This window comes from Brachyistius frenatus, unplaced genomic scaffold (assembly GCF_029030835.1).
Source record: "Brachyistius frenatus isolate BFR_SWC_R1_liver_20210118 unplaced genomic scaffold, ASM2903083v1 Contig_128, whole genome shotgun sequence".
NCBI lineage: Eukaryota > Metazoa > Chordata > Actinopteri > Embiotocidae > Brachyistius > Brachyistius frenatus.
In genome coordinates, this window is record NW_027210727.1 from 796,634 (window position 1) to 820,145 (window position 23,512).

The window sequence follows — 23,512 nt, forward strand, 5'->3', positions numbered from 1 at the left end:
ATCAGTTCATCCATCCCCCCCCCCGGGACATCTAACAGTTCATGTTTAGAACCAAATGAATGTTTGTGCATAATTTGAAGAAATTCCCTCAAGTCGTTTTTGAGATAAACACAATTATAAGAATGAGACGGAAGAATAGACAAACAACCCAAAAAAATATAAAACCTTGAGGTCAGCTTGGAGTCATAACAAAGACAGAGATATGTTTACTGACATTGATTAGCTGTTCCAGAGATTTTTTTTTTTCAAGTTGCTGCTCATTGACTTTCACACTGCAGTGAAATAAATGGAAACCACTTGCAGCCTGTAAGGTGTCTCTTAACAGTTAGCATCTGCTTTAGAAAAGGGTCGGAAGAATTTACAGTTTGTATCTAACAGACAAAAACCTGCAAAACCAGCCGTAAGGTCCTTTCTGTGCACAACACGCTGCCGTCCTGCCGCACAGCTCCAAAGCCTGCAGGTCTAATGGTGGGGGATGATCTCACCATCATGCCCACGATGAATGCCGGATCATTCAATTATAGAGCAACACAATGAATCATTCTCCTCTCCTCTGACAATCTCCTCCACACTCAACTCATCTGACACCGCCAAACCACAGAAGATGGCCTTGTTATCTTCATAATATGGATAAACAGTGACAGTTGTCTCAGACGGAGGACCATTTTGATGGCAGCAGATCAAATGAGAGCCCATTACGGGAAAAAGTGACGAATCAGTATCTGTAGCAAGGCTTTACAGTCAGGCTAGAAAAAAAAAAAAAAAAAAAGATTGTAAATCCCGCTGAGATGCCTGTGCCCCTTCAAATATTCCTACCCAGCCTGGATGGAGAGAAATCAGTGAAGTGGAGCTTTGGTCCCGTGACCTCACTCAGCTGACAAAAAGAGATGCTATCTGCAAACATCTCACTTTCTATGTGTGTGTGTGTGTGTGTGTGTGTGTGTGTGTGTGTGTGTGTGTGTGTGTGTGTGTGTGTGTGAGAGAGAGAGAGAGAGAGAGAGAGAGAGAGAGAGAGAGAGAGAGAGAGAGAGAGAGAGAGAGAGGCATTATTAATGCTATCTTGCCCTTTCAGTCTCTGTTGCTATCTCTCTCACACATTCACACACTTGTCTGGTTCCACAGTAAATGTGTCAGTCATGGGTCTCATCGCTGGAACAGCCTGTCAGATCCCCCTCCCTACCTCTCGTGCTCTTTTTCCTCGCTCCCTCTCCATTTTTGGACATTTTCAAAAAGGATGTTGAGGAGAGAGTCGGGTTCATACTGAAAAAAGAAAATGGTGGCTCTTAAAGAAAAGCTGTGTTTCTAGGGATTATCGGGATTTAGTGGTGATCCACAAAGAGTCAACAGAGAACGGGTCAGCATTCATGATCTTACTTCAAGGGCTGTTTGGTAATTTCAGTAAATACCCTCATTATCCCACCCTGTACTAGATAGTGTTTCATTTAATGGAGCCATTTTCTGATTTAAGACTGATAGAAACAGACTATTTGAAAAATTAAGGTTGTAGAAAATGAATGAGATATGAAGGGAATCATTTTAAAATAAGTCCTAGAATATTAGTGTATGTCTACATTCAGACTGGGTTGAACCAGATGGTTGGGCTTCACTTCACACAGGTATTTTGTGGTAACCTTCACTTCTGGGAGACGACCCAAAGAAAATGGACAAATGCAATACAGAGAACGCAGACTGTCGGGACGCAAACCCTGAAGTTAATTTGACACTGTATATTTGACGACCGGTTGCATATTTGAAAAACAATCTGCCTCGAGCAGTTGTGTCAACAAGCTGAAAGCAAGCAGCAGGGTGCAGCGTTTCTCGAAAAGGATTTGTGGTTTATTTTACTGGGAGAGTCTCTCTTCTTCCCCCATTAAAGCATCAATCTAAAACAACACTGCAGCAATCCCCTCTCAAAGCTCCTGTCCCTGCAAGTGAACTGGAATCGACTCAGCTCAAGCCCAGATATATCAGCAGGGTGTCCAGCCTGCTGGGGGGTCCTTGTATGTAGAAAGTGGTCATAAAGATTAATTAGGAGAGTCCCCACAGGGTTGCAAAATGCATTCTAGCTACTTAGAGTGTCCACCCCATGATCCCTCTTTTCCACTGTATTAAAAAAAAAAAAAAAAAAAAAAAAGTAACTATGCTCTGAGCTGGTTAATGAAATCAGTATGGCTCCTGATATGGGTTATTCTACACAGTCAGGGTCAGTATTTAGCTCTCAATTAGATTTCATAAATTATCAGTGAATGAAAAGTGAATAAAAATGTTAAATTGTTGTGAAGGGAATGACATTAAAGGCACCCCGTGCAACTTTTGACCACAAGAGGCAGCAGGGAGCATCGTTTTTGTAAGAATACCCCTGTTACCCAACTGATCCACTCGGTGCAGGAACATACTAAGAAAAAAAGTGTTCCAGAAGAGATAGCAAAGAGGAAGACTGCAGGTAAGTAAATATGAATGTGTGATTCAGGTTTTATTAGTGTTTTGTTGGGAATAAAGTACATTCAGCATTTTTTTGGACCTTGAGAATTTATATTTTGTATTTGAGAGAAAAACACTGAATGTAAACAAAAACTTTATTTTGTTCATTTCTACCTGAAAGGTTTGAGATAGTGATGTATGGAAGTTTGAACCTCCATCATATCGTGTTATTTGTTTTTTTCATATTTTAATGCTGTTGTGCCAGATTTTTTATATAAATACAAATGCATTACATTCAAGCCCTTTCACCACCACCAGATACATTTCTCTGCATTTGACAGTATATGGAGTTTTCACATATGTATGTTTTATATATGGAGTTTCTGTTGTCTGGTTAGACATTTCCATGCTGGCCAGGTGAAACTGGCCATGCACTATAGGCACCGGAGACTTCAACACTGCAGGTTCAGACAAGATGTGTTTGCTGTTTCCTTTCAAGTCAAGTTGGATCTATTCAAGTTGTTTTCATGGCCTCATATTTTTTGTACAATTTGTACAAAATGCAAAACCAATATCCTCAAACCCTCTGTTTGAATTAAGAAAAACTCCCTTCAAAAGCACTTTAATGGAAAGTAAAAAAAAAACTTGATTTATGGACAAAATCCCAACAATTTTTCCCATTGAAAGCTTTTACTGAACATCCATCCATGTGACCATGACTGATGCACACGCTCGAGAGACTCAGGATCAGGGCTTTAATTGGGCAAGACTTTGTTTTCCTTCATTAACCCCCGGATACGAAAAGATGACTGGCTGAACTGGCGTTCTTTCAGCCAGCCAAGGCCCCTGTTATTACTGGACCTCTGCCATGTTGCACAACTCAGAGAATAGGTGAACCCAGAGGAAGAGGGTTAACCTGGCTGTCCACTGACTGTGACTCTATGGGAAGAAGTAGAGGATCACTCTGTTATTTGCAGTCACTGGACCAACAGATTTAAGACAGATAAAGTGTTCAACAATGGCTACAACTCAGACAATTATGAAAATTCTTTCCTTCCTGAATGTTACATGCCGGATCGCCTGTTGACCGCCGGGGAGACAGACTGTGTGTGCTGCTGCAAGAACCACCTAGGCTGATCCCACCATGTGTTTCCTGTATGGGAATGCTGAGAGCAGTGTAGTACAGTAATAGTGTGTGTGTGTGTGTGTGTGTGTGTGTGTGTGTGTGTGTGTGTGTGTGTGTGTGTGTGTGTGTGTGTGTGTGTGTGTGTGTGTGTGTGTGTGTGTGTGTGTGTGTGTGTGTGTGTGTGTGTGTGTGTGTGTGTGTGCTTGGGCGAGCATAAGCAAGACAAAAAGGAAGGGAGAGGCAGGGAGAGGGAGAGAGCAAAGGCATATCCAAGGGGATCAAACCTAAACCACAGGATATTTCTGACCTTGAGGGCGAGTGGGTAAAGCAGGGAGGGGGCAGGAAAGAGAGGAGGAAGAGAAAAAGAGAGGAAAGCTGAGGGGAAGGAACAAAGAGATGGAGGGAGAGAAAGAAGGGAGCCAGTCTTTGGAGGGCAGCTGGAAAACCTCCAGAATCCTCTGCTCAAACCAACCATAAAATTCCAACTGAAGCCACAAAACCAGTCTGCCCACAGTGTGTGTGTGTGTGTGTGTGTGTGTGTGTGTGTGTGTGTGTGTGTGTGTGTGTGTGTGTGTGTGTGTGTGTGTGTGTGTGTGTGTGTGTGTGTGTGTGTGTGTGTGTGTGTGTGTGTGTGTGTGTGTGTGTGTGTGTGTGTGTGTGTGCCATATGTGATTAAAGGGTCCGAGCAGAGGAGGCCAGGAGGCAGACGAGTGATGCAATCCACGGAAGCGAAGGAGAAGACACGAGGGCGGCAGGAAGGAAGGGAGGGAAGGGAGGAAGGAGGAATTGTTGCTTCTGGGGATCCAGCTCTCCAGGAATGTGCTGACGGTCATGTCCCACACAGTCGGGGCGAGTATTCTGGGAAACTCTGCGGAGGTGACACCACCTGTTTTAAAGTGCTGCAGATGATAGAATCAACACGTTATAAAGGGATAGACTTTGTGAGTCATTGTCGTTAATCTTCAACGACACCACAGTGCAAACTGGTCTCTCTCACTGCAGGCTCGGAGGCCTGAATCCACCCTCACACAGCAGCAGTGGAGATCTATTTCTGTACGAGCTACACAATGTCCACAAGCACCCACACAGGCTCAGTGGGTAAGGTGATTGGTAAGCCCGGACAAATAGTCTATTTATGAGCATCACGAGAGTGGGCAGTTGTCTTTGAGCTGGTTTGTCTGCCGTCTGAAGTGCTAAGTGCCGTATACAGTTACAATAGACAGAACATTTGCAAGGACAAGTGAAGGTGGAGAGGGGGTGAAGGGAGGGAGGGGAGGCAGGGAGGGAGGGTGAGAGCGAGAGAGCACTGGGAATAGAGACAGTGAGTCAGAGGCCATTTGGAAAGTAATTTCATCTCTGAATGCCATATATCTTTTCATCAATGAAAGGAAAGTATTTTCCAAACTAGGCAGGCAGCGAGAAGAAAAACATCTCTGTTTGGTGAAATGGAGCCTTTTTCAAGAGGGGAGAGAGAGAACAGATACCATTCATGGGTTATTTTTTTTTGCTCTATATTTATTTCATGTAGGTGAAGTTGTTTGTTACAGTCCACTGCAGAGATGACTTCAGAATACGACTACAACTGTTTACAGGCATCCCAGCTGCTCTGAGGCTATACGTAGAGGGCCAAATGCTGATGTTAGCATGATATGTGTGCATATCAAGCTGCAGCCAACAATGACATCACCCATTGGTTTGTGAAGTCTCGGGTTCAGAGTTTTGGCCGGCGCCATCTTGCTGGTTTTGTTTTCTGGTTTGGACCCAGAGGTGACCATAATTGGACGAGCTGGAGATCAGACTTAATCTGACAGGGAATCAGGTGATACTAGTCTCACCCACCGATAGCAGTAACCTGACTGCACCACAGGCCTGTCAATCAAACAGACAAGCCCCCACCCCCCAAAACAACTTTTTGATCCTTATTTTCTAATTAATGATGGGATTATTTTAGAAGGACCTTCAGAAAACTAATTTTTTTTTTTTTTTTTAAAAAGAGTGACTTTAGCTGGCAACACCGAAATAACTCAGAGGATAAAGTGTATTGACTTAAAATTTTATGAGACTAGTTTAATATGAGACTATAGAACCTTTTTGGAGCCAAATTCTAGTGGCACTCAGTGGTATTGCAGCTTAATGCAGTTCTGCATCAGCTTAATTTTTCCGACCCAGAAGCTATGTCAACTTGTATATATGGTCAGTGGCGACAATGGCAGCATGATAATACTTGTCAAGTGAAAGGTTTACATTTGCTAAAAAGCACGAAACACAAATCAGGTGATGGGATTATTATGAGTTTTGCAGGTATTTGGTCATTTTATATGGAATTCATTCATTAAGATTCATCTTCTGAGCGCCATGGATGTTTTGACCAAATGTTTTACAGTTGTTGAGATATTTTTGTTGGGACCAAAGTGGTAGAGCAGCAGACAGACCAACAATTCCATCCCTGGAGTCGCGGTCCTTGCATAATTAAGTTTTGACTGTTTTTTGCCTGCCTTCTGAACAAATTTCTCATCATTCTTAGCCAAGAAAAAGTACATTTCCACATTATGGCACGGACAGTTTTCTGCAATATTTTTTTTTGTGAATCAGTGGTTTATAATGTCCTAATGTTACATTGAGGTTTTTAGGGTTCCGGCGATATTCTGGATGAGCTGAATGTGGTGTGGCATCCAGCCAGTTAGAAAGGGAACTAGAAGGGAAAAAAAGGAAGGGTGTTAAGTTGAAGTGTCAGTCGACAGGCCTGTGTATCCTGGCAAAGCAACCCCTGGCCTTGACAGGGCTGCACAAACATGTACATAATTTGACTCCTAACCAGTTTCTTTCTTACATGAATACAGGTGGAGAATCGTGTTCATTTGCTAAAAAAAAAAAAAAAAAAAAAAGCTCTTCAAACTTGCATACAATCAATAAGGTGCGCTTCAGTGTCGAAGTAGAAACATGCCATTGACAAAAAAAAAAAGTATTGATGCCTGTTAGAACACAATTGATGAAATGTGTTTTGTGTTAACCGAGTTCACTGACTGGAGGGGAAGGGAAGGACACCACAGAGTACTGAGTTGGGCATGGTTTGTGATTGGTCTGGCATCAGCTCTGTGGTTATATGGGCAAGCACAAAGAGAATACTGCGGTTATTCTTGGACCACCACTGTCCACACTTCCATGTAATGTTCAAGTGTTTACCATCACTGGTTCAGCTCATCTGCTGGGATTATGAGTCAGCCCTGTAAAAGAGCCGTGGAGAGGTCCTGCAAGGACATTGACTGACTGATTTACCCGCACTGCATCTAAATTAAAGTGTTTTTGTACTATTCGGCGCACAAACTGAGCCCAGACGCAACTAACACTGTCAAACTACCAAATTCTACTGTGTGTTGTTTTCTTACAGCGTGTGTGCTGCGTAGCCTCAAATTAAAATCGGTCTTGGCTTTGGGTCTTTGCTTTTCCTCTCACACAGTGCACATTTTGTCACGTTGTTTGTGCGCTGTGGAATGTCAGCACTGATATTTTCGGTTGTGTGGAGGAGTCTACCCGGAGCAGAGCAAACACGACCAGAAGTCGGCTGAATGTTTTGTTTGCTGAGCCCATCATCTTTCAACAAGCGTGTGCACCTAGTCTTTCGTCACTGACAACCTGATGATGTATCTGTGGGAATTGAATTTGTTACTGGAAGGCCGGGTGATACAGCCAGCTATTAAGCATGCCATGTACTGGCAACATCTAAAATGTTGACTTTTGTTACATGACATCCTGAGCACCTTTGAATAACACAAAATGCCCTGCGGAGTCATGCGAAAAGTCAACTGATATCACTGCTGAAAGTCGATTAAAAGGGCATGTTTCTGAAATGACTGTTTGACCTTTTGTTCTTTCAGCATATGTTGTTCATCCCCTTGATTCCACTTCAACCGGTGATGACATGTAGAAACATCGAATCTATTTCTCTGCCCCATCTTTGTTCTGAAAAAGCATCCTGTGACAACATCACAAACCACATGATGAATTCAGGATTTAATGTTTTCCATCTACAAAAACATGTTACATTGTGCTGCACAAAATGAAAATGTCACCCAGCCAGTCATAGCCACAATGATTGCTTAATATGTATTCTTTTATCATGTTTGTAAAGCAGTTTCTATGAACAGCAAACATTTGTATACTGGGCAGATTGAAACCTTCCTTTGGACAAGAATCAAACAAAAAACACTCTTGCCAACCTAAAGCGTAAAATGGTTTCCCGTTAATTTACACAAAATAATTCAGTCTTCCATTAAACTCTATTATTTCTGTGATAATACTTTACACTTTATTCACGTCAATGCAAATACTATTAATTCCCATGATAAATACAGTTACAGGTCATTGCATCGGCAGTTGTCAGATGAATCAGCAAGGACCTGTTTTAATGTATAGATTATCTTTTGTATGGCACATGAAGGGGAGAGTAATAAAAGCCAGGTGAACACAGTGTTCCAGGTCAGAGCTGGAGTCTGCACAGCGTTGGTCCAGAGAGCAGCATGAGTCACCGGAACAGAGCAGATTGCTAGCTTGCAGAATTCATTAAGACAAATGTAAGGTATATGGATTTCCTCTGGAAGAAGAAAAAAAAGAAAAAAGAAAACCTTGGCAGCTGCAGAACAGTACCCCAGTGAATGCTCAAGTAGCTTTCCATACACCTTTGGAATGACATCTTTTTGCAGCCTCGCAGATGATATATATGTTGGTCTGAATGTAAACGAATGAAGTCCTTCAGCATGTTTGGTATTCCCATACAACAGACTAATATCTAAACAGACGGGCTGCCAGATGAAACTAGTGGCTACAAATTACAAAATTTTGAGGAAAAGGCAAATATGGCTTCTAAAATTGAAGGCGAAACTGCTTTTAAATCCAACACAGTGGGATTACGGCAGTTTATTGTCTTTCTGTGCGATACTGCCCCCGTGCGGTGGTGAGGCGGTACCGCATCAACAAACACACTCCTGCTGACTGGCGCTAAGAGTTACGGTAACATCATTACTTCACAGAATGACGATTTCAAATTCATCAGAAGATGCTGCAGATTCCCTCGACACATTACGCCTCGACACCCTTTTTTTTTTTTTTACTGAGATTACAAGTGTTTGCACTTCGCTTTGCCGAGAAATGAAGCAGGGTCGACTTGGTACGAAAAGCGAACTGCAGCAACAGCGTTGTTAACTAATGCTATTATTGTATTGCCGAGTCCAGTTAAACGGACAGTGATTTTGAAAAGACAAAAAAAAAGAAGTATAAATCGTTTTACATAACAGACCGGTAGCTTGGCCGGATTAGTTCAGCAGTAATACTCCCGAGCATGTAAACAAATGCTCCGAGCTGCAAGGGAGCTTGCCGTACTCAGCGGTTTGCGTTTTTAAACAGCGCCGTGAACGAAGGACCGATCCCGGGTCGGCCTCCTCGGCACACCGGATGTCAGTAAACGAAAGAGGCAAAAGTGCCGGTTTTTTTTTTTTTTTTTTTGTCGTGAGCGACTCCCGACAGGAAGTATACCCTCCGCCGTAAAAAAAAAAAAAAAAAAGGGGGTGGGAGGGGGAGCATTTGTGAAGGGCTGCCATTTTACCGAGCTTACGGTAAGAACATTTTGCTCGTTGTGCAAGTTTGAAGCCGTGGCTGCGACACGGTCCCCGCCCGTGGAAATGGAAATCGCGTCGCCGCATGCGGACGCGGTGGTTTCGTGTCGACGGTTGAATCAAAAGCCGGTCCAGTTTGTTTATCGCTGTTATATCTGCGATGCTAATGTTAGCTTTTTACTCCCGAGTGCAGCAGTGAATGGTATCGAGACTTAAAACCGCAGAAATATTCCGATTTTTAAGTCGCGTCCTGGCAGATCAGATACCGGGCCAAGGAGTTGTTGTTGTTGTTTTTTTTAAAACTTTTAAAGCGTTTAATACTAGTCTTATAACCTGTAACCGTATATATATTTTTTTTTGTTGTTGCTGTGACCGTCTCATTCCTTATAAACACAAGATTAACTCACCGTGATGGGTGAAAGGCTTTGATGTAACACCTGCGGGATCTTATCTGGTACAAAGTAGCGTCCATTGCTCTGAAGATGACGTCATACGGTCACAGTCATACATACAGTCTTATTGTTGCTTTGTGGTTTCAGCTCTTGAGACTGTCATGCAGAAAAGCTCATTCATGCGCGTGTTACTTCCAGGCTACGTTATTGTGATTCCTTGTTGTTTGGGATGTCCAAATTCATCATTTAAATATCCTGCAGTTCGATCCAAAATAACAACAACAATAACAACAACAACAAAAAAATGCTGCAGCGAGAGTACTGACAGCATTTAACGAGAGATCGTATTTCTCCTATTTTAGCTTCTCTTCATTGGCTTCCTGTAAATCGGCAATATAATGTAAAATTCTCCTGCTGCGTTTACAAAGCTCGTCATGAACCAAGCCCCATCTCCTCTCAAAGAACTTATTGAACCAAATCGTCCCAACGGAGCGCTTTTCGCTCAGCGGCTTGCTGTCCCGCTCGTTCCTGCAGTTTCCAAAAGTGGAATGGGAGGCAGAGCCTTCAGCTTTCGGACACCTCTCCTGTGGAGCCAGCTCCCAGTTTGGGTTTGGAGAGCAGGCGCCCTCTCTAGTGTCAAGATTAGACCTCGAATTTTCCTTTTTGATAAAGCTTATAGTTAGGGGCTGGCTCATGTGACCCTGAAGTAAGCCCGGGTTACTACTTTTGTTCAAACATTGACGTTTTTAACGTGTTTTTTGTTTTTTGTTTTGTTTTGTTATTTTGTTTCTTTACTGTGTTGTTTTGTGATTTTTATTTATTTATTTATTTTTTTAAGTGTTGCCTGGAGATTTACACTTAGAATAAAAAAAAAATAAATTACAATTCAATGTTCACAAGGACAGCCAACAAGTCAAAAGCATTACAGCGCACCAAATTCACTCGTGTCCGTTTTTCTCCGCAGCGTTAATAAATCATGGGGGTCAAAGTGGTCCAGCTCACCTCAAACTCGCATCATGTCAAAATTCTGGCTTCTCTGCATCAACTGAGGCTGCAGCAACAGCTGACCGATGTTACAGTACAGGTGGACTGTCGGGGAGATGTGCACGAGTTTCAGGCCCACCAGGCGATGCTCGCTGCATCCAGTGGCTACTTCAAGAAGATTCTTCTGTCTCAGGATGCGGTCCAGGATAAGTTATTACTCTCAAACGTGCACTCCAGTGATTTCTCAACGTTTTTGGAGTTTGTGTACACGGGTAAAGTGGAAGTTGCCAGAGAGAAGATTGGCGATGTTCAAGAAGTGGCTCAGTTTTTGGACTGCGAGGGTCTGTCAGAGGTTTGTGGTCAGGCCATGAGTGCGGGAATTCTGCAGAAATCTAGAAAGAAAACATGTACGCCGAAAGGCAAGTCAGTAGATGACCTAAACGGTGCTAAAAAAGAAGACCTGCCAATAGAGAAGAAGCAACCCAAGAGCTTATCTAGTAAGCGGAAGCTTTCCCCAAAGAATTCTGAGAACGAAGAAGTCATTACAAAAAGACTTAAGATGAAGACTGTGAAGGATAAAAAAACAAAAGGACAAAAGCTAAAACATAAGTTGGTTGGCAATAAAGTGTGTCAGAGGCGTTGGTACAGTAAAAAAGAGGCCAGTAACAATGGGAACCCAGTTACCAGTGAAGACGCAGAGAAGAACGAGGATGGGACTGAAGCCGAGGCTCAGCCGAAGAATCAGGAGGACAAAGGAAAGGAGTCTTCACTGGGAAAGTCTGTCTCCGATGTTGAGTGTGAGGATGATGAGCAGAGTAGGGACCTTGAGGATGATTTGTTTTTACCAGACGGAGAGGAGAGGAGGAGGAGGAAGAAGAAGAGGAGGAGGAGGAAGAAGGAGGAGAGGAGGAGGAAGAAGAAGAGGAAGGACACTCCACGGAGACGTTAAAAAGACCATCCAAGGCCCAGTTCCAGTGCAACAAGTGCCAGCGGACTTTCCACTATGAGAGAAGCTACCTGAAGCACATCAGGTAACATTTACACAGCTCCTGGTTTTATTGATTAAACGCCGTAGTTGCTTAAAATGTACACCCTGAAACTCCACTTGGTTAGCCAATCAAGCACTATATGACCGGACTAATATCATGGTGGCTGCGTGAGAAGTTTCAGCACTGAGCTCTGATTTTGAAAGCAGATGTCTCGTGTTGTTATTTGGCCTTTCTGAAGCTGTTGTACGGTTAAAGCGGTGACAAAAAGGCTTGGTATCCGCGGTGGGAAGTAGAACTGGAGAAATTGTGGTGGTACATGGTGTGAAAAGTTTCGGTACCTGTGATCTGGTGGCCCTCCGGTCCTACCCAAGATCTCCTGAATTAAGCTTCCTGTGGATTTATGTGCTTTATTTATTTATTTATTTTCAGGGACTTTGAGAACCTTTGTTGACACCAATGGTACTTGTGCACTTGTTTGTGCATTTATTTATGCAGCAGGCAGGAATACCCCCTGCCTCTTAACAGTATCCAAAATGTACATAAAGCTCGTAGTGTGCATTTATTATTCACGGTACCTTTTTTTTTTTTTTTTTAATTTATTTTTTTTATTTTTTTTTTTAAAAGAGCATTTGTCTCCCGGCATTGCTGTAACCTGTTGCCGCTCTCTCTTGGACAGCACGTACCACGGAGTGAAAGCGGAGGTCATCTATCGCTGCGACACCTGCTCGCAGACCTTCGCTAACCGCAGCAACCTGAAGATCCACGAAAAGCACGTGCACAGTAACGAGAGGCTTTTTTCCTGCGACTCCTGCACAAAGACCTTTAAGCGAAAGAAGGATGTGGTCCGCCATCAAAGACAGGTTAGGTTTAGTGGAATTCGCCGCACTTCCTGTTTCGAAAAAGGTCATATTTCCACATTAAAACGTGTTAGGAATGATACTAAAATATGCATTCATTCTCTTTCTGTCACATTTGTCTTGTTTTTCTTGGAGGGGGGGGGGGGGTTTCCTGATTTGATTTCTGACCTACGTCCGTGCTGCTTCTCAGGTCCATGAACGAAACCTGCGACATGTCTGTCCCGACTGTGGAAAGTCGCTCAGCTCTAAAACGGCCCTGTTGTTGCACGAGAGGATCCACACGGGCATGAAGCCCTTCGAGTGCACCGACTGCGGGGCCAGATTTACCCAGAACTCGGCCCTCAAGATGCATCGCAGGTACTTGAGCTCTGTGCTGACGACGGGCGGCGCGGTGTGCACTCGAAAGCAAGCGTGTGACGGCAGGTTTGTGCTCTCAGGGCAGCGGGAAGAACGTTATTTTCACCCTTCTTTGACCTCAATCTTATCATCCTGCTGCTTCGTCACAAATGCATGTATACGGAGGACCATCAAAGAGGTGCTTCGGTCAAAGATTTATGTCTGTTCAGTCTTTAATTATGAACACGAAGAGCACTTCGTGGAAAAAGCTGGAAACAATCTGTGACGGAAGATAAAAGAAAACCCAGTTGTGGACATAAAAAAAAAAAAAATAACACGTATATGTGTATGAATAAAGTATATGTGCGTGTTCACAGGACTCACACGGGAGAGAAGCCATTTGCGTGCGACGAGTGTGACGCCCGGTTCACTCAGAAACACATGCTGGCCTATCACAAGAGATCGCACACGGGTAAAACAATCCGTTCACATGAACAGCTATTTAGACTTCAGCATCGTCATCTTAAGTTTGACGAGAGATTTCTTTTTGTGTCGTCAGGAGAGAAGCCCTTCATGTGTGAGGCGTGCGGGAAAAGCTTCGCATCGAAAGAATACCTGCGCCACCACTCCAACATCCACACCGGGTCGAAGCCGTACAAGTGTGAGCAGTGCGGTCGAGGCTTCGCTCAGAGGAACTCCCTCAACCAGCATTTAAAAATACATACCGGTAATATTTTAGCGTTTGCTTTTGCTCGTTTCTTTATTTTTTTTTTTCCTTTTTTTTTTTTCTTTTTTCCGACTGACCTCGTCTTCTCGCGCTCTGGTATTGATTTGGACTTTTTTTCCCGTTCTTGTTGTGCGTGTTTGTGCCCCGTGCTGGTGGTCGCCAGGTGAGCGTCCGTACAGCTGCAAAGACTGTGACAAACAGTTCACCCAGCTCAACGCGCTCCAAAGACATCAGCGCATTCACACCGGAGAGAAGCCCTACATGTGTGGCCTCTGCAAGCGCACCTTCACAGACAAGTCCACCCTGCGCAGGCACACTATGGTGAGCAGTGCTTCTCTCCCTGTACGGTCGTATCCGCCTAATCCCCCACAGTGGTGGTTAAACTTGCAGAAGCTGAGGTAGAAAAAAAAAAAAGGGGGGGGGGGGCTTTTGCGCAAAGCCTCAGACTGCAGTGAAAATAACTCGAGCTCGTTTCACCTTCAGATTCATGACTCGGACGCTCCCTGGAAGACGTACCTGGTGGTGCTGGAGGGAAACGTGGAGGAAAAGAAACCCAAATCCCCCACGAAGGGAAAGACGGAAAAAGCGGGAGCAGGGGAGAAAAAGAGCACGGCGAAGAAAAGTGGCAGCGCTGCACCCGATGCCGCCGGTAAAACCCACAGCGACGCCGCTGTGTTTCAGGCCGAGCCCGTCACTCTGCCCTCTGATTGGACCAGCCACGGAGCCATCGCCCTGGTCAGCCACGGCGCGCTGGGCGGGATCACCGTCATCCACACCGAGGTTCCACCGGGGACGCAGATCCAGCCCATCGTAACCACTGACGGCACAGGGGCCAGCATCATCTCCTTAGACGGTTCGGCCATCCCCGTCCCCTTCACCATACCGGTGTCCCTGGCGCACCCCGTCCCCTTGTCCTCGGACGGGCCCTCCACCTCTCTGTCTGTATCCGCTCTCGCTGTTCCCGTTTCTGATGGCTTGCTGGCGTCAGTCTCAGAGATCCAAACGGTTTCTACGTCCTCTGTGCTGGAAGCCGCCGTTTCGCAGACTATTCTGGCTCCAGTTTTAGAGACTAAGGCCACTTCTGAGACGGACTGTTCGCAGCTTGATATTCAGACTGTGATCGTGTCTGACACGCTTTGTGGAAAAGAACAATGTGATGAACAGGAAAGGACAGCAGACGACTCCTTCGCGGAACCTGAAAAGGCCTCATGAAGATGCCGTGTGGAGGACACGTGTGAATGCATAATACTTTACGTGTATATATATAAAATTATGTTTTATGATTATTATGATCAGAATTTCAATGTTTCATTAATGGTAAACAGAATTGGATGCGATTTCAGTTTTTGTCAGTCGTTTGAAATTTTCCAGTATTCATTAAGAATCAGCACTATAACTAAGCTGTAGTTTATATATAAGGTATAATAACAAAAAATTATATTGTGAATATCTTGTACTATATTATCTGCAATTTGGAAAAAATCTTATTCAATACAAATAAAATGAAAGACTATTAACTTATTACATTTGATCCCAAACACGTTTTAATGCACTGTCATTAATATCAACATCACGAGTCCTTTGCACCTGCAGCTCTAAATCAGAATCACATTGATGTGAATTTGATTCGATAGCATTTCAAAGATCACATATTTAGTGTTGCCTTACAAATCCAACTCCTACTATCTCTAATATATTCAAATGTATTTCAATTCGAGTAACAGTAATGCCTATTTTATTGATTGGTTATGATGATCACAGACACAGAGGATGATTCATAGCTTAATACAACGCTGCTGTATGATAAGATGAAGTCGAGGGCACTGCAGCGTGGGATTTAATACCTTTTATTAATGTCCGTTTGCACAAGCATACAGATCGTATCCACGGCCCACTGTTATTCCACCTGGAAGGAGCCGAGTACACAGGACCTCTGACCCTTCAGTAAAAACTTTGGTTTGGCTAACACTAGTGAATGTACACAACACTGAACTACACACAATGGCATGCTCTAGCGACTGGCCATTTGGAAGGTCTACTGCAGTAGTAAACCCTCGATGATGAATTCACAACACGAGATGGGTGAACAATGATGCGCTTTACTCCCGGATTGCCGCCCTGGGAAGAAGGAGGAAGGAGTTCTGTGTCGGGGCTCTTCATTTACAAGATTGGTTTTTTTTTACAGGCAAACTATAAATCGGAGCTCACAGATTCAAACATTCAAAGTATCATTACACCGACACATCCTAAAGTCATAATAAACTTCAAAGTAATAAAATCATGAAGTGGTTATGTTCAGTTATAAACGTTTAACAGTCTACACTTGGTGCACATCATTGCCCTTTTCCAAGAAATATCCCCGTGGCGATAAAATAATACTCGCTTTTTGTGGCTGAAATAAATACATCAGGTTTCCGATCATTCATTTGATCCTTCTCCTCTATTCCAACAAATGTGAATCGAGATTATGGTACATTCCATACATACCAGGGAAAGTTGTTTTTTTATACATGACAGTTAAATAACCTGTTTAAATATATAATAAACTAGATTAAAAAAAAAAAAAAAAAAAAAAAAACAAGCTGCATATGACTAGGAAACAATAATTGTACAAAACATGCAGTGCTTCTCGTCAATACTAACATCTGTTTCAAAACAATATACGGCTCTGAAGTCCACCAGGACAGATCTCAGCAGAAAAAGGTTTGCAGCAAGCCTCTAGGCAAGAGGTGAGGGCGCAAGGATTTACATTCTGACTGGATTCAGATGCGCTCGGAAGGAAAGCAAAGATAGTACTCTGACGGTGTAGCAGTGAGCAGTGGAAATATTCAAAATCATCATCACACACACACACACACACACACACACACTCCTCTCCGGATGCTGTACACAGTGAGCTGAGTGTGAGAGCGTGTATCGGTGTTGTGTGTGTGTGTGTGTGTGTGTGTGTGTGTGTGTGTGTGCGCGCGCGCGTGTGAGAGCATGCGTGATGGATTTGTCCCTCTGTGCTGCGTTTCGACCCGCGAGCTCCCTCTCATTTCAGATCCCCTTCATCACCCTGGATGGTCTTTTTGATGCGCAGCAGGAGGGTTGTGTGCCACTGGTCCAGACGTGAGATCGAGTCAAACTCCTTTATCTGCAGCCAGCGGATATGACACACACACACACACACACACACACACACACACACACACACACACACACACACACACACACACACACACACACACACACACACACACACACACACACACACACACACACACACACACACACACACACACACACATTGAGCTCCATCCCTCAAATTAGGATTACACTGAAGACGGTTCTGCTCACGCTGGTTGATTTGTTCAACGTCACTGGAAATTTGACAAAATAAAGTTACAGAATACAGTGTAGAGTTCAGCTACAGGAGGACTTTTTACGTTGCTCGCACTGTTGTGGCAATATCGAACATGCATCGTAGACCAATGTCTCAATCAGAAATGGAGTTCATGACATACAAAGTGCAGGATCATTTTATGGAGCCGTGGTAAATACAAAAACTATTTTCTTAAGATCTCCAGTCTCGAGAGCAGAACTGAAAACATCAAAGCTGATCGATACTACACTCTTTTAATAATTTAGCACGGTCCTGGCTCTACCAGATTATTGCTCAAAGCTTCAGTTGTCTATGCTGTGACTATAGTCAAGAAAACCCTGTTCAATATGTTCATGTTTACTAGTTTAATTTGGGCTTTAGGAGCCCATCTCTACTCAGCACGAGTGACTTCACTCTGAACTGAAACTCTGAACTGCATGATGCTTCAAATAATGCTGTGTTCAGAAAATATCTTCATCATAGGCAAATGTCTGCACACCCAGACTGGCTTCATTTGATGTGACTAATGATGAATTGTTGCACCTCACAGATTTGATAAACATCTTATTTTTAAATACTTACAATAATTGTGATGTATTGTATGTAGCAGATGAGTCTCCTCTCTCTGAATTCGAGTTAACTTTGAAAAATCTGCACGTGGTTGCGGTGCCCCACTACATCAGTGTGCACCGGTTTCACATATAAACACAGTCCTGGGAGACTCCACGGTTACCAGACATCCAGCCTTCAACTTTCTTCAACACACACGGGATCCAAGAAAACTACCGAGCTGCAGCAGCAGCAGCAGACTCCTGCAGTCACCAGAAGGCATATTTTAAAACTCTACAACTTTCAGAGTGCATACAAGACTTACTGCCTCTGTGAACGACTCGCTGTTCTGTTCCTCGTGAGCCTCAAGAAGTTTCTGTTTAAACAAAAAAAAAAAAAAATGTAGGTTACTCACAGGAAGCGATTAGATTAACAGGGGGGAAAAAGTAAATCCTGAGATTCCTCAGTTCTTTGCATTGAGCTTACCTTCAACAACTTGCATTCTCTGGAGTCTGAAAAAGCCGGGAACATCTCCTCGTATTTTTCAACAGCAATCTGTGGAGACACGGCGTGTTAAGATTTCTACCAGCGCCTCCCCGTCCCCAAATCCTGACAGTGAACCGCAGGGGGTAGAAACTCACCTTAGCGTTGAGCTCGTCGACGATGAAATGACAGAGGGAGGCTTTGAAAAAATACTCCTTCGCGCTGTACTTCAACAACGGGTTGTCCATCGTGTTGGCTCCAACCTAGACGAATTCAAATCATGTTGAACGTCAGCGTTGCTTGATGAAGTACAACCTTGACGCACGAATACGAGGAGAGCGCCGGGCGGTCACCTGCTCGTAGATCTCGATAGACCTCTGGTACTGCTCCAGCTGAGCGCAGTAACCTCCCACCTTCAACAGACACCGGTTGGCAGAACTAAAGAGAAGTGTGTCAAAGAAGAGGGCGCACCAAAGTTAAACACAACGCAAACGAGAACACCCGTGTATGTGTACTGAGCACGTAGGGCCATTTTCCTTTTCATTAGCAGGGAGGGCAGAGAAATGTGTTTGAAAGAAAAAAAAAAAAAGAAGAAGTATGTGTTCATGAGTTTTGTGCTACTGACAAAATGCAGCAAACTCGTCTCTCCCACTGGAACACAAAAACCTGGTAAACATGGTCTTGTTCATTATATCAGAAATGTCCTATACTTCAGGTCCATTGTCACTGAATGAGATTTAAGCACAGGTGTAATTATGAATGATAACGAGTGCAGAGCTAAGCCGGAGCCCTGTGTTTGTGCATGTTGCCCCCCCCCCCCCCCTGTTCGTTAACGTTAATAGCAGTACAAATTGTAGTCATACTGTATGTAGGTGGGATTAGAAGTTACCGGTCAAACAACAACAGACTGGAAATTGTATATAAACGTTGGATCTGAATTTGATTTTAGATTTAATGAGTGTTCTCGTTTTCATCAGGTTTAGAAACATCGGTGTGCTACGCCATCAAACTCTGCAAAAGATGACTTTACATCACCAATGGACTATTTCAAGTGATAAGATACTTGATCAAATGGTGACATAAGTGATCAATGCTCGGTACAAAATCTACAGAATTCCCTCAGCTCACCGTTCAAGGTGTCCAGACTTAACTTTGCAAACATAAATTACTTTGTGCTTTGATTTCTCACATGTGAACAGCTGTAACTGATCGGGGTTTTCCCCAATATATTAAAACACAGGTGCAGCACCCAAGGGTTTTATTCACAGCACCTGAGCCTCAATAGCAACCTTTGTGGTTCAAGTGACTAGGAAGCAAATTGTAAAGTGCTATATATGTGAAGACCACTCTGACCTTTGTTTTACCAATGTCAGGTGGCTATTATTTTTGTGTCAAATTGCCGTGCATTTTTAAATAAATATTATAATGATAATAGTCCAAAATTACATTGAAACACATGTTTTAGTCATATAACTGCCCACCATCCCGCCCCAATACAACAGCACCTACGCCTTCCAGAAACCAGGGAAAACCCTGCCAATTTTGGAGGAGCATTACCTGTTTGATTCTTCTCCTTTGTAGTAGTCTGCTGCTTGCTCATAGTGTGCAATAGCCTTTACAAAAGACACAACAACAAACACTGTAATCCTTCCCGTTCCTCAAAACAAATATGCCTTTCAACTGTGGTTGTATCCGACAGCATAACCTCCGGTCGTCTTACCTTCTCGATATCCACCAGCTCAGACTCATAGATCTCTGCGATATTGATGTGGTGTTTGGCTGCGATGGTGAATCTTCCCTGGAGGGGGCAAGAGAGGAGAGATCGTTACAGATTGGATCTATCCGCAGACGCCTCTCAAGGCAGTCAAAGTTTTAGATTGTCAGTGCGGAGCGGCGAGGTCGCGCGGCGGCCCGTGGTTTCACATCTACAAGCTTTAAGCATTTAAAATGAATCCAACAAGAAGACAATGTGATCAAAGTATTGACATGTGCGACAGGAATGTGTTGACATGAGCCCCGAAAATACAAAATCTGGTTGTGGAGGTGAAGGCGGAGACAACTGATGTGTATGAAACTGTTTGGTTGTCCAGGTCTACGAGTAAATAAAAATGATACAGGCAGATTTGCTGTTGTGATTCATTGTGAACAGTCGCTATGAACATCTTACCATGTCTGTGTATATATCGATGGCTGCATTTAAACACTTGATTGCCTCTTTTGGCAGCATTAAGGGGAAGAAGAGGGAACAGTTAGACATCATGTTAGCTTTGACATCAGCCTGCTAGGAATGCGAATCTCAGCGGGGTGAAATGGGGTGAATAAATACAATCAAATAACACGTTTCCTACAAGTGAGATGTGTTTTGTTTTTTTAATGCTCTGTCCTGCCAGGTGTTACATTTAAAACGGGAAACTATAAAAAAAAACTAAAACACAAGCGAGAGAATCTTCTTCTTTCTACAGCACGAATACCCTCAGCCAGCTCCCCTCCCTCAGAACCACGCACGTGCTTAGGAGAATACTAAATGAGGCCCGCAAATCAACCACCAGTAAATACCGCGCAATCCAACGGCAGATCTTACACAATATTACGGATCAATTGCTTGAAATATCAACATCAAAGCAACAACAGTCTTGATAGCCAGAGGCTGAGTCTTTAACTGCTTTGATTTGACGTGAACAGACTTGTGAGAATTCAGCGTGGGGATACGACGTGTTCAGGTAATCCGGGGAAATACCCAATATATGAAAACTCTTCTGAGGAGACTTCCCGACAGCGGAAATGTCGCGTTTGTGTGGCCTCATTTCTCTCGCTCGCCAACAGTACTCGTGAAAATATCGAATGATGTCAGTTTCTTAAATTATACATTGCTAATGTACATTTAGAAGGAGAGACCTCAGTACTGTACAGTCAATCCTTTATTCGTTTAAACGGTCAGGTTAAAGTTTGGATTTTATGAAGATGAGGGGAAAACTGGCGCATTAAGGTGATTTGAGGCGAGGTCACGTCGTCTCACCATTGGGGTCAGCCTTCTTGTATGCATTTCCTGCATCGATGAAACTGGTGGCGCAGTCATGTTTGTTCTGCAGCTGCATGTGGAGACGTGCAGCCTTGCAAAAAGCATTTCCAGCAGCTGAAACACAAGGGGAAGGCAAAAAAAAAAAAAGAGCAGAGAACTGTCAAACACACGTACTGTAAACTTTGGATTTAGCTTCAATTTATGCACACAATTCCACCTTCTTTCTTGTTTTACTCGTGGCACCTTTACAAGCGGTGCGCTTTGCAGGTACAGTGCCATAAAAAAAAAAAAGTTTTTTTAAAAAACAGCACATAATCCTAGAGCTTCTCAAGTGTGTTGGAAATGTTCAGTAATAAACAGCCTGTCGCACCGCTCCAGTTCTTGGCCATCTTGAACATGTTGGCTGCTCTGCAGTACATCTCACATGCCTCTTCCACTTTGTGGGGTCCGCTAGAAAAATACAGGGGAAAAACAGGAAATAGTTTTGAATTCAGTGCATTTTTTTTCTCCCCCCATTGCACATCAATGTGATAAACTAATCAGTCTGGCTTGCATGTTACGGTTATGTCTAATAAATTGTTTCTTGTACCAAGCTGTTACATTTCTCACTGAGCTGTTAGACTGGCTTTTATAACCCCCCCCCCCCCCTACACAGGCACTATATATTATCTCCATCCCTTTCCCACTAGAAGTGGACCCCCGGGAGCTCCCTGTAGCTGTAACACTCCAGCCATCCAGTCATGTCAGAGGATTACATCACTGCTTGGCCAGCCACAGAACTACCAGTATAAAGCCTGCCAACGGATGACAACTGCACAGTCGTGACATCTGGGGGACACCTCGGGCAGAGCGTTAGGAAAAAAAAAAAAAACACTGAGTCACACAGGACAATAACTGCTGGCTTTTGCTATTTTGGGCCTCAGCAAAGAACATTTTTCTTCAAGTCTCTATTATATAGTGAAAAATACCAAAATAAGACAGCATGTATTCCTGAGATTTAAGTAACACCACAGTAATGACGTCCCCTGGGGTCACGGGGAACTGTAAAGGGTTGGATGGAAACCGGAGTGTCCGCAACCTTTGGGAAACAAGAACTACACTTCTTTTTCTAAGTATTGTTGCAAAAATAATAATTCATAATTGAAAATGATCAGTAATTCACCCCAAAGCATTCATATTTGGTGCCTCCCAGTTGGATGTTTTGACTCGGTTTAAGTCATTTCTATTGCATTGCATTCTGGCCATTGTCATCACTCTCCCGTACGCGTTGCTTGTACTTTAATACCACGTGATCACAGCAGGAATCTGATTACAACATCTGCCAAAATGCAGGTTTACCCAATGGTGGACAATAACCGAGTGCTCATGTGCTGTACTTAAGTACAATTTTAAAGTACTCGTAGTTTAATTTCCTTTTGATGCTCCTTTATACTTTCCACTACACGATATCAGAAATCTAATTCGGCTGCTTTAGTTCATTTGAAGATAAAATATGCGACACACGTGACACGTAAAAAGATGTGAACGCTTCCTCGACCGAGTCCATTTTTTTTTTTGCATCATATATTTGAGGGATGAACACAATTAGTTGGCGAGTTGGACGAGTTTTTTTTTTAAAAAAATTTTTTAAGCATCTAAGTTCGTTTACTGCGCAGCTTTAAGGCTAAATCCGGAGAGTCGTGATCTCCAGCTTGTTTACAGTCACGGAGACAGCTAACTCGGCCGGCCGACTTGCAGGAATTATTACACCGTACGTCACCTCCTCGTGGTGTCACCTTTATTTGAACTGATAAAAAAAAAAAAAAAAAAAAACCTTTCGCTGGTTCTCATGTCGGCAGCTAAGTCAATGCAAGTGTGATCCAGAAAGCGGGCTACGTGCCAACTTCGCTGCAGACACTTCGCGGCTGCTAGCTGTTGTTCTTTGGTGCAGTGCTGTCTTACCCTCCAAACATCCCTCCCAAAAAGGAGCCGGACGACTTGCATTTTTTGTCGGCGTCGGCCATGAGCTGAACGGCCTCCTTCTCTTTCCCGCTGTTGTCCATTTCTGTTGCTGTGTTTGCAAGAAACTTTGTAGTGAGGCGGGAGATACCCACGGCTACGTACAGTGAGGATTACAGTCGATGGGTTTATTTGGCGTAGGTGTGTGCACCAGCTAGTGGCTTAGGCGAGCCCCGTGGCATCCTGGGAGATTGAGTTCTTTACGCCACGAGACGCGGTTGTCGTCGGGGCGAATTAAACTACAACTTCCAGGAAAACACGACAGCTAATTTTGTTGCCCGTGTTACGCAATATCTGGTGGCGTGTCACAAAATTATAATTAACGCGAGGCTTGTTTGCTGTCCTTTATTCTGCACATAATTACGTCGCGTGTGTTTTTAACTTACTCGTCTGATAAAATACAATTATTTTCTGAATCCCGAAGAAGCGACACAGTGAATGTACGTTGGTCTTCAGCACAGCAGGGAGCGCCTGGCTCCACATGCGACATTAGACCGAGCATGCATTACTCACAAATACCATGTATGTACTTTTGACTGGTTCATCTCTAATCATTGTTTTTCATTATAATCAATTTCGAGTAATGAATGACAGATATAATTAAATGTGTTATTTTCGTTTATTATCAATTGTATGGCGATTTAAAAAAAAAATTTTT

General features: G+C 43.4%; 2 protein-coding genes across 2 annotated transcripts; one reads left to right on the forward strand and one right to left on the reverse strand.

The window, feature by feature from the left end:
• The first annotated feature begins 8,917 nt into the window (after nucleotides 1-8,917).
• Nucleotides 8,918-14,979, forward strand: gzf1 (GDNF-inducible zinc finger protein 1). The gene is given in 9 exon segments (XM_069714245.1): nucleotides 8,918-9,610; nucleotides 10,513-11,382; nucleotides 11,385-11,563; nucleotides 12,198-12,381; nucleotides 12,569-12,735; nucleotides 13,092-13,186; nucleotides 13,274-13,441; nucleotides 13,605-13,762; nucleotides 13,925-14,979. Coding segments are annotated over 8 exon segments (2,538 nt in total). The 5' UTR covers nucleotides 8,918-9,610; nucleotides 10,513-10,524; the 3' UTR covers nucleotides 14,654-14,979.
• A 293-nt stretch (nucleotides 14,980-15,272) lies between these two features.
• Nucleotides 15,273-23,001, reverse strand: napbb (N-ethylmaleimide-sensitive factor attachment protein, beta b). Its single transcript, XM_069714246.1, has 11 exons — nucleotides 22,798-23,001; nucleotides 21,227-21,306; nucleotides 20,854-20,970; nucleotides 20,005-20,051; nucleotides 19,558-19,635; nucleotides 19,395-19,450; nucleotides 18,191-18,275; nucleotides 17,996-18,100; nucleotides 17,841-17,909; nucleotides 17,680-17,730; nucleotides 15,273-16,577 (listed from the first exon to the last, which is right to left on the reverse strand). Exons 1-11 carry the CDS (start codon nucleotides 22,896-22,898, stop codon nucleotides 16,476-16,478), a joined length of 891 nt encoding a protein of 296 aa, XP_069570347.1. The 5' UTR covers nucleotides 22,899-23,001; the 3' UTR covers nucleotides 15,273-16,475.
• Between the last annotated feature and the right edge of the window lie 511 nt (nucleotides 23,002-23,512).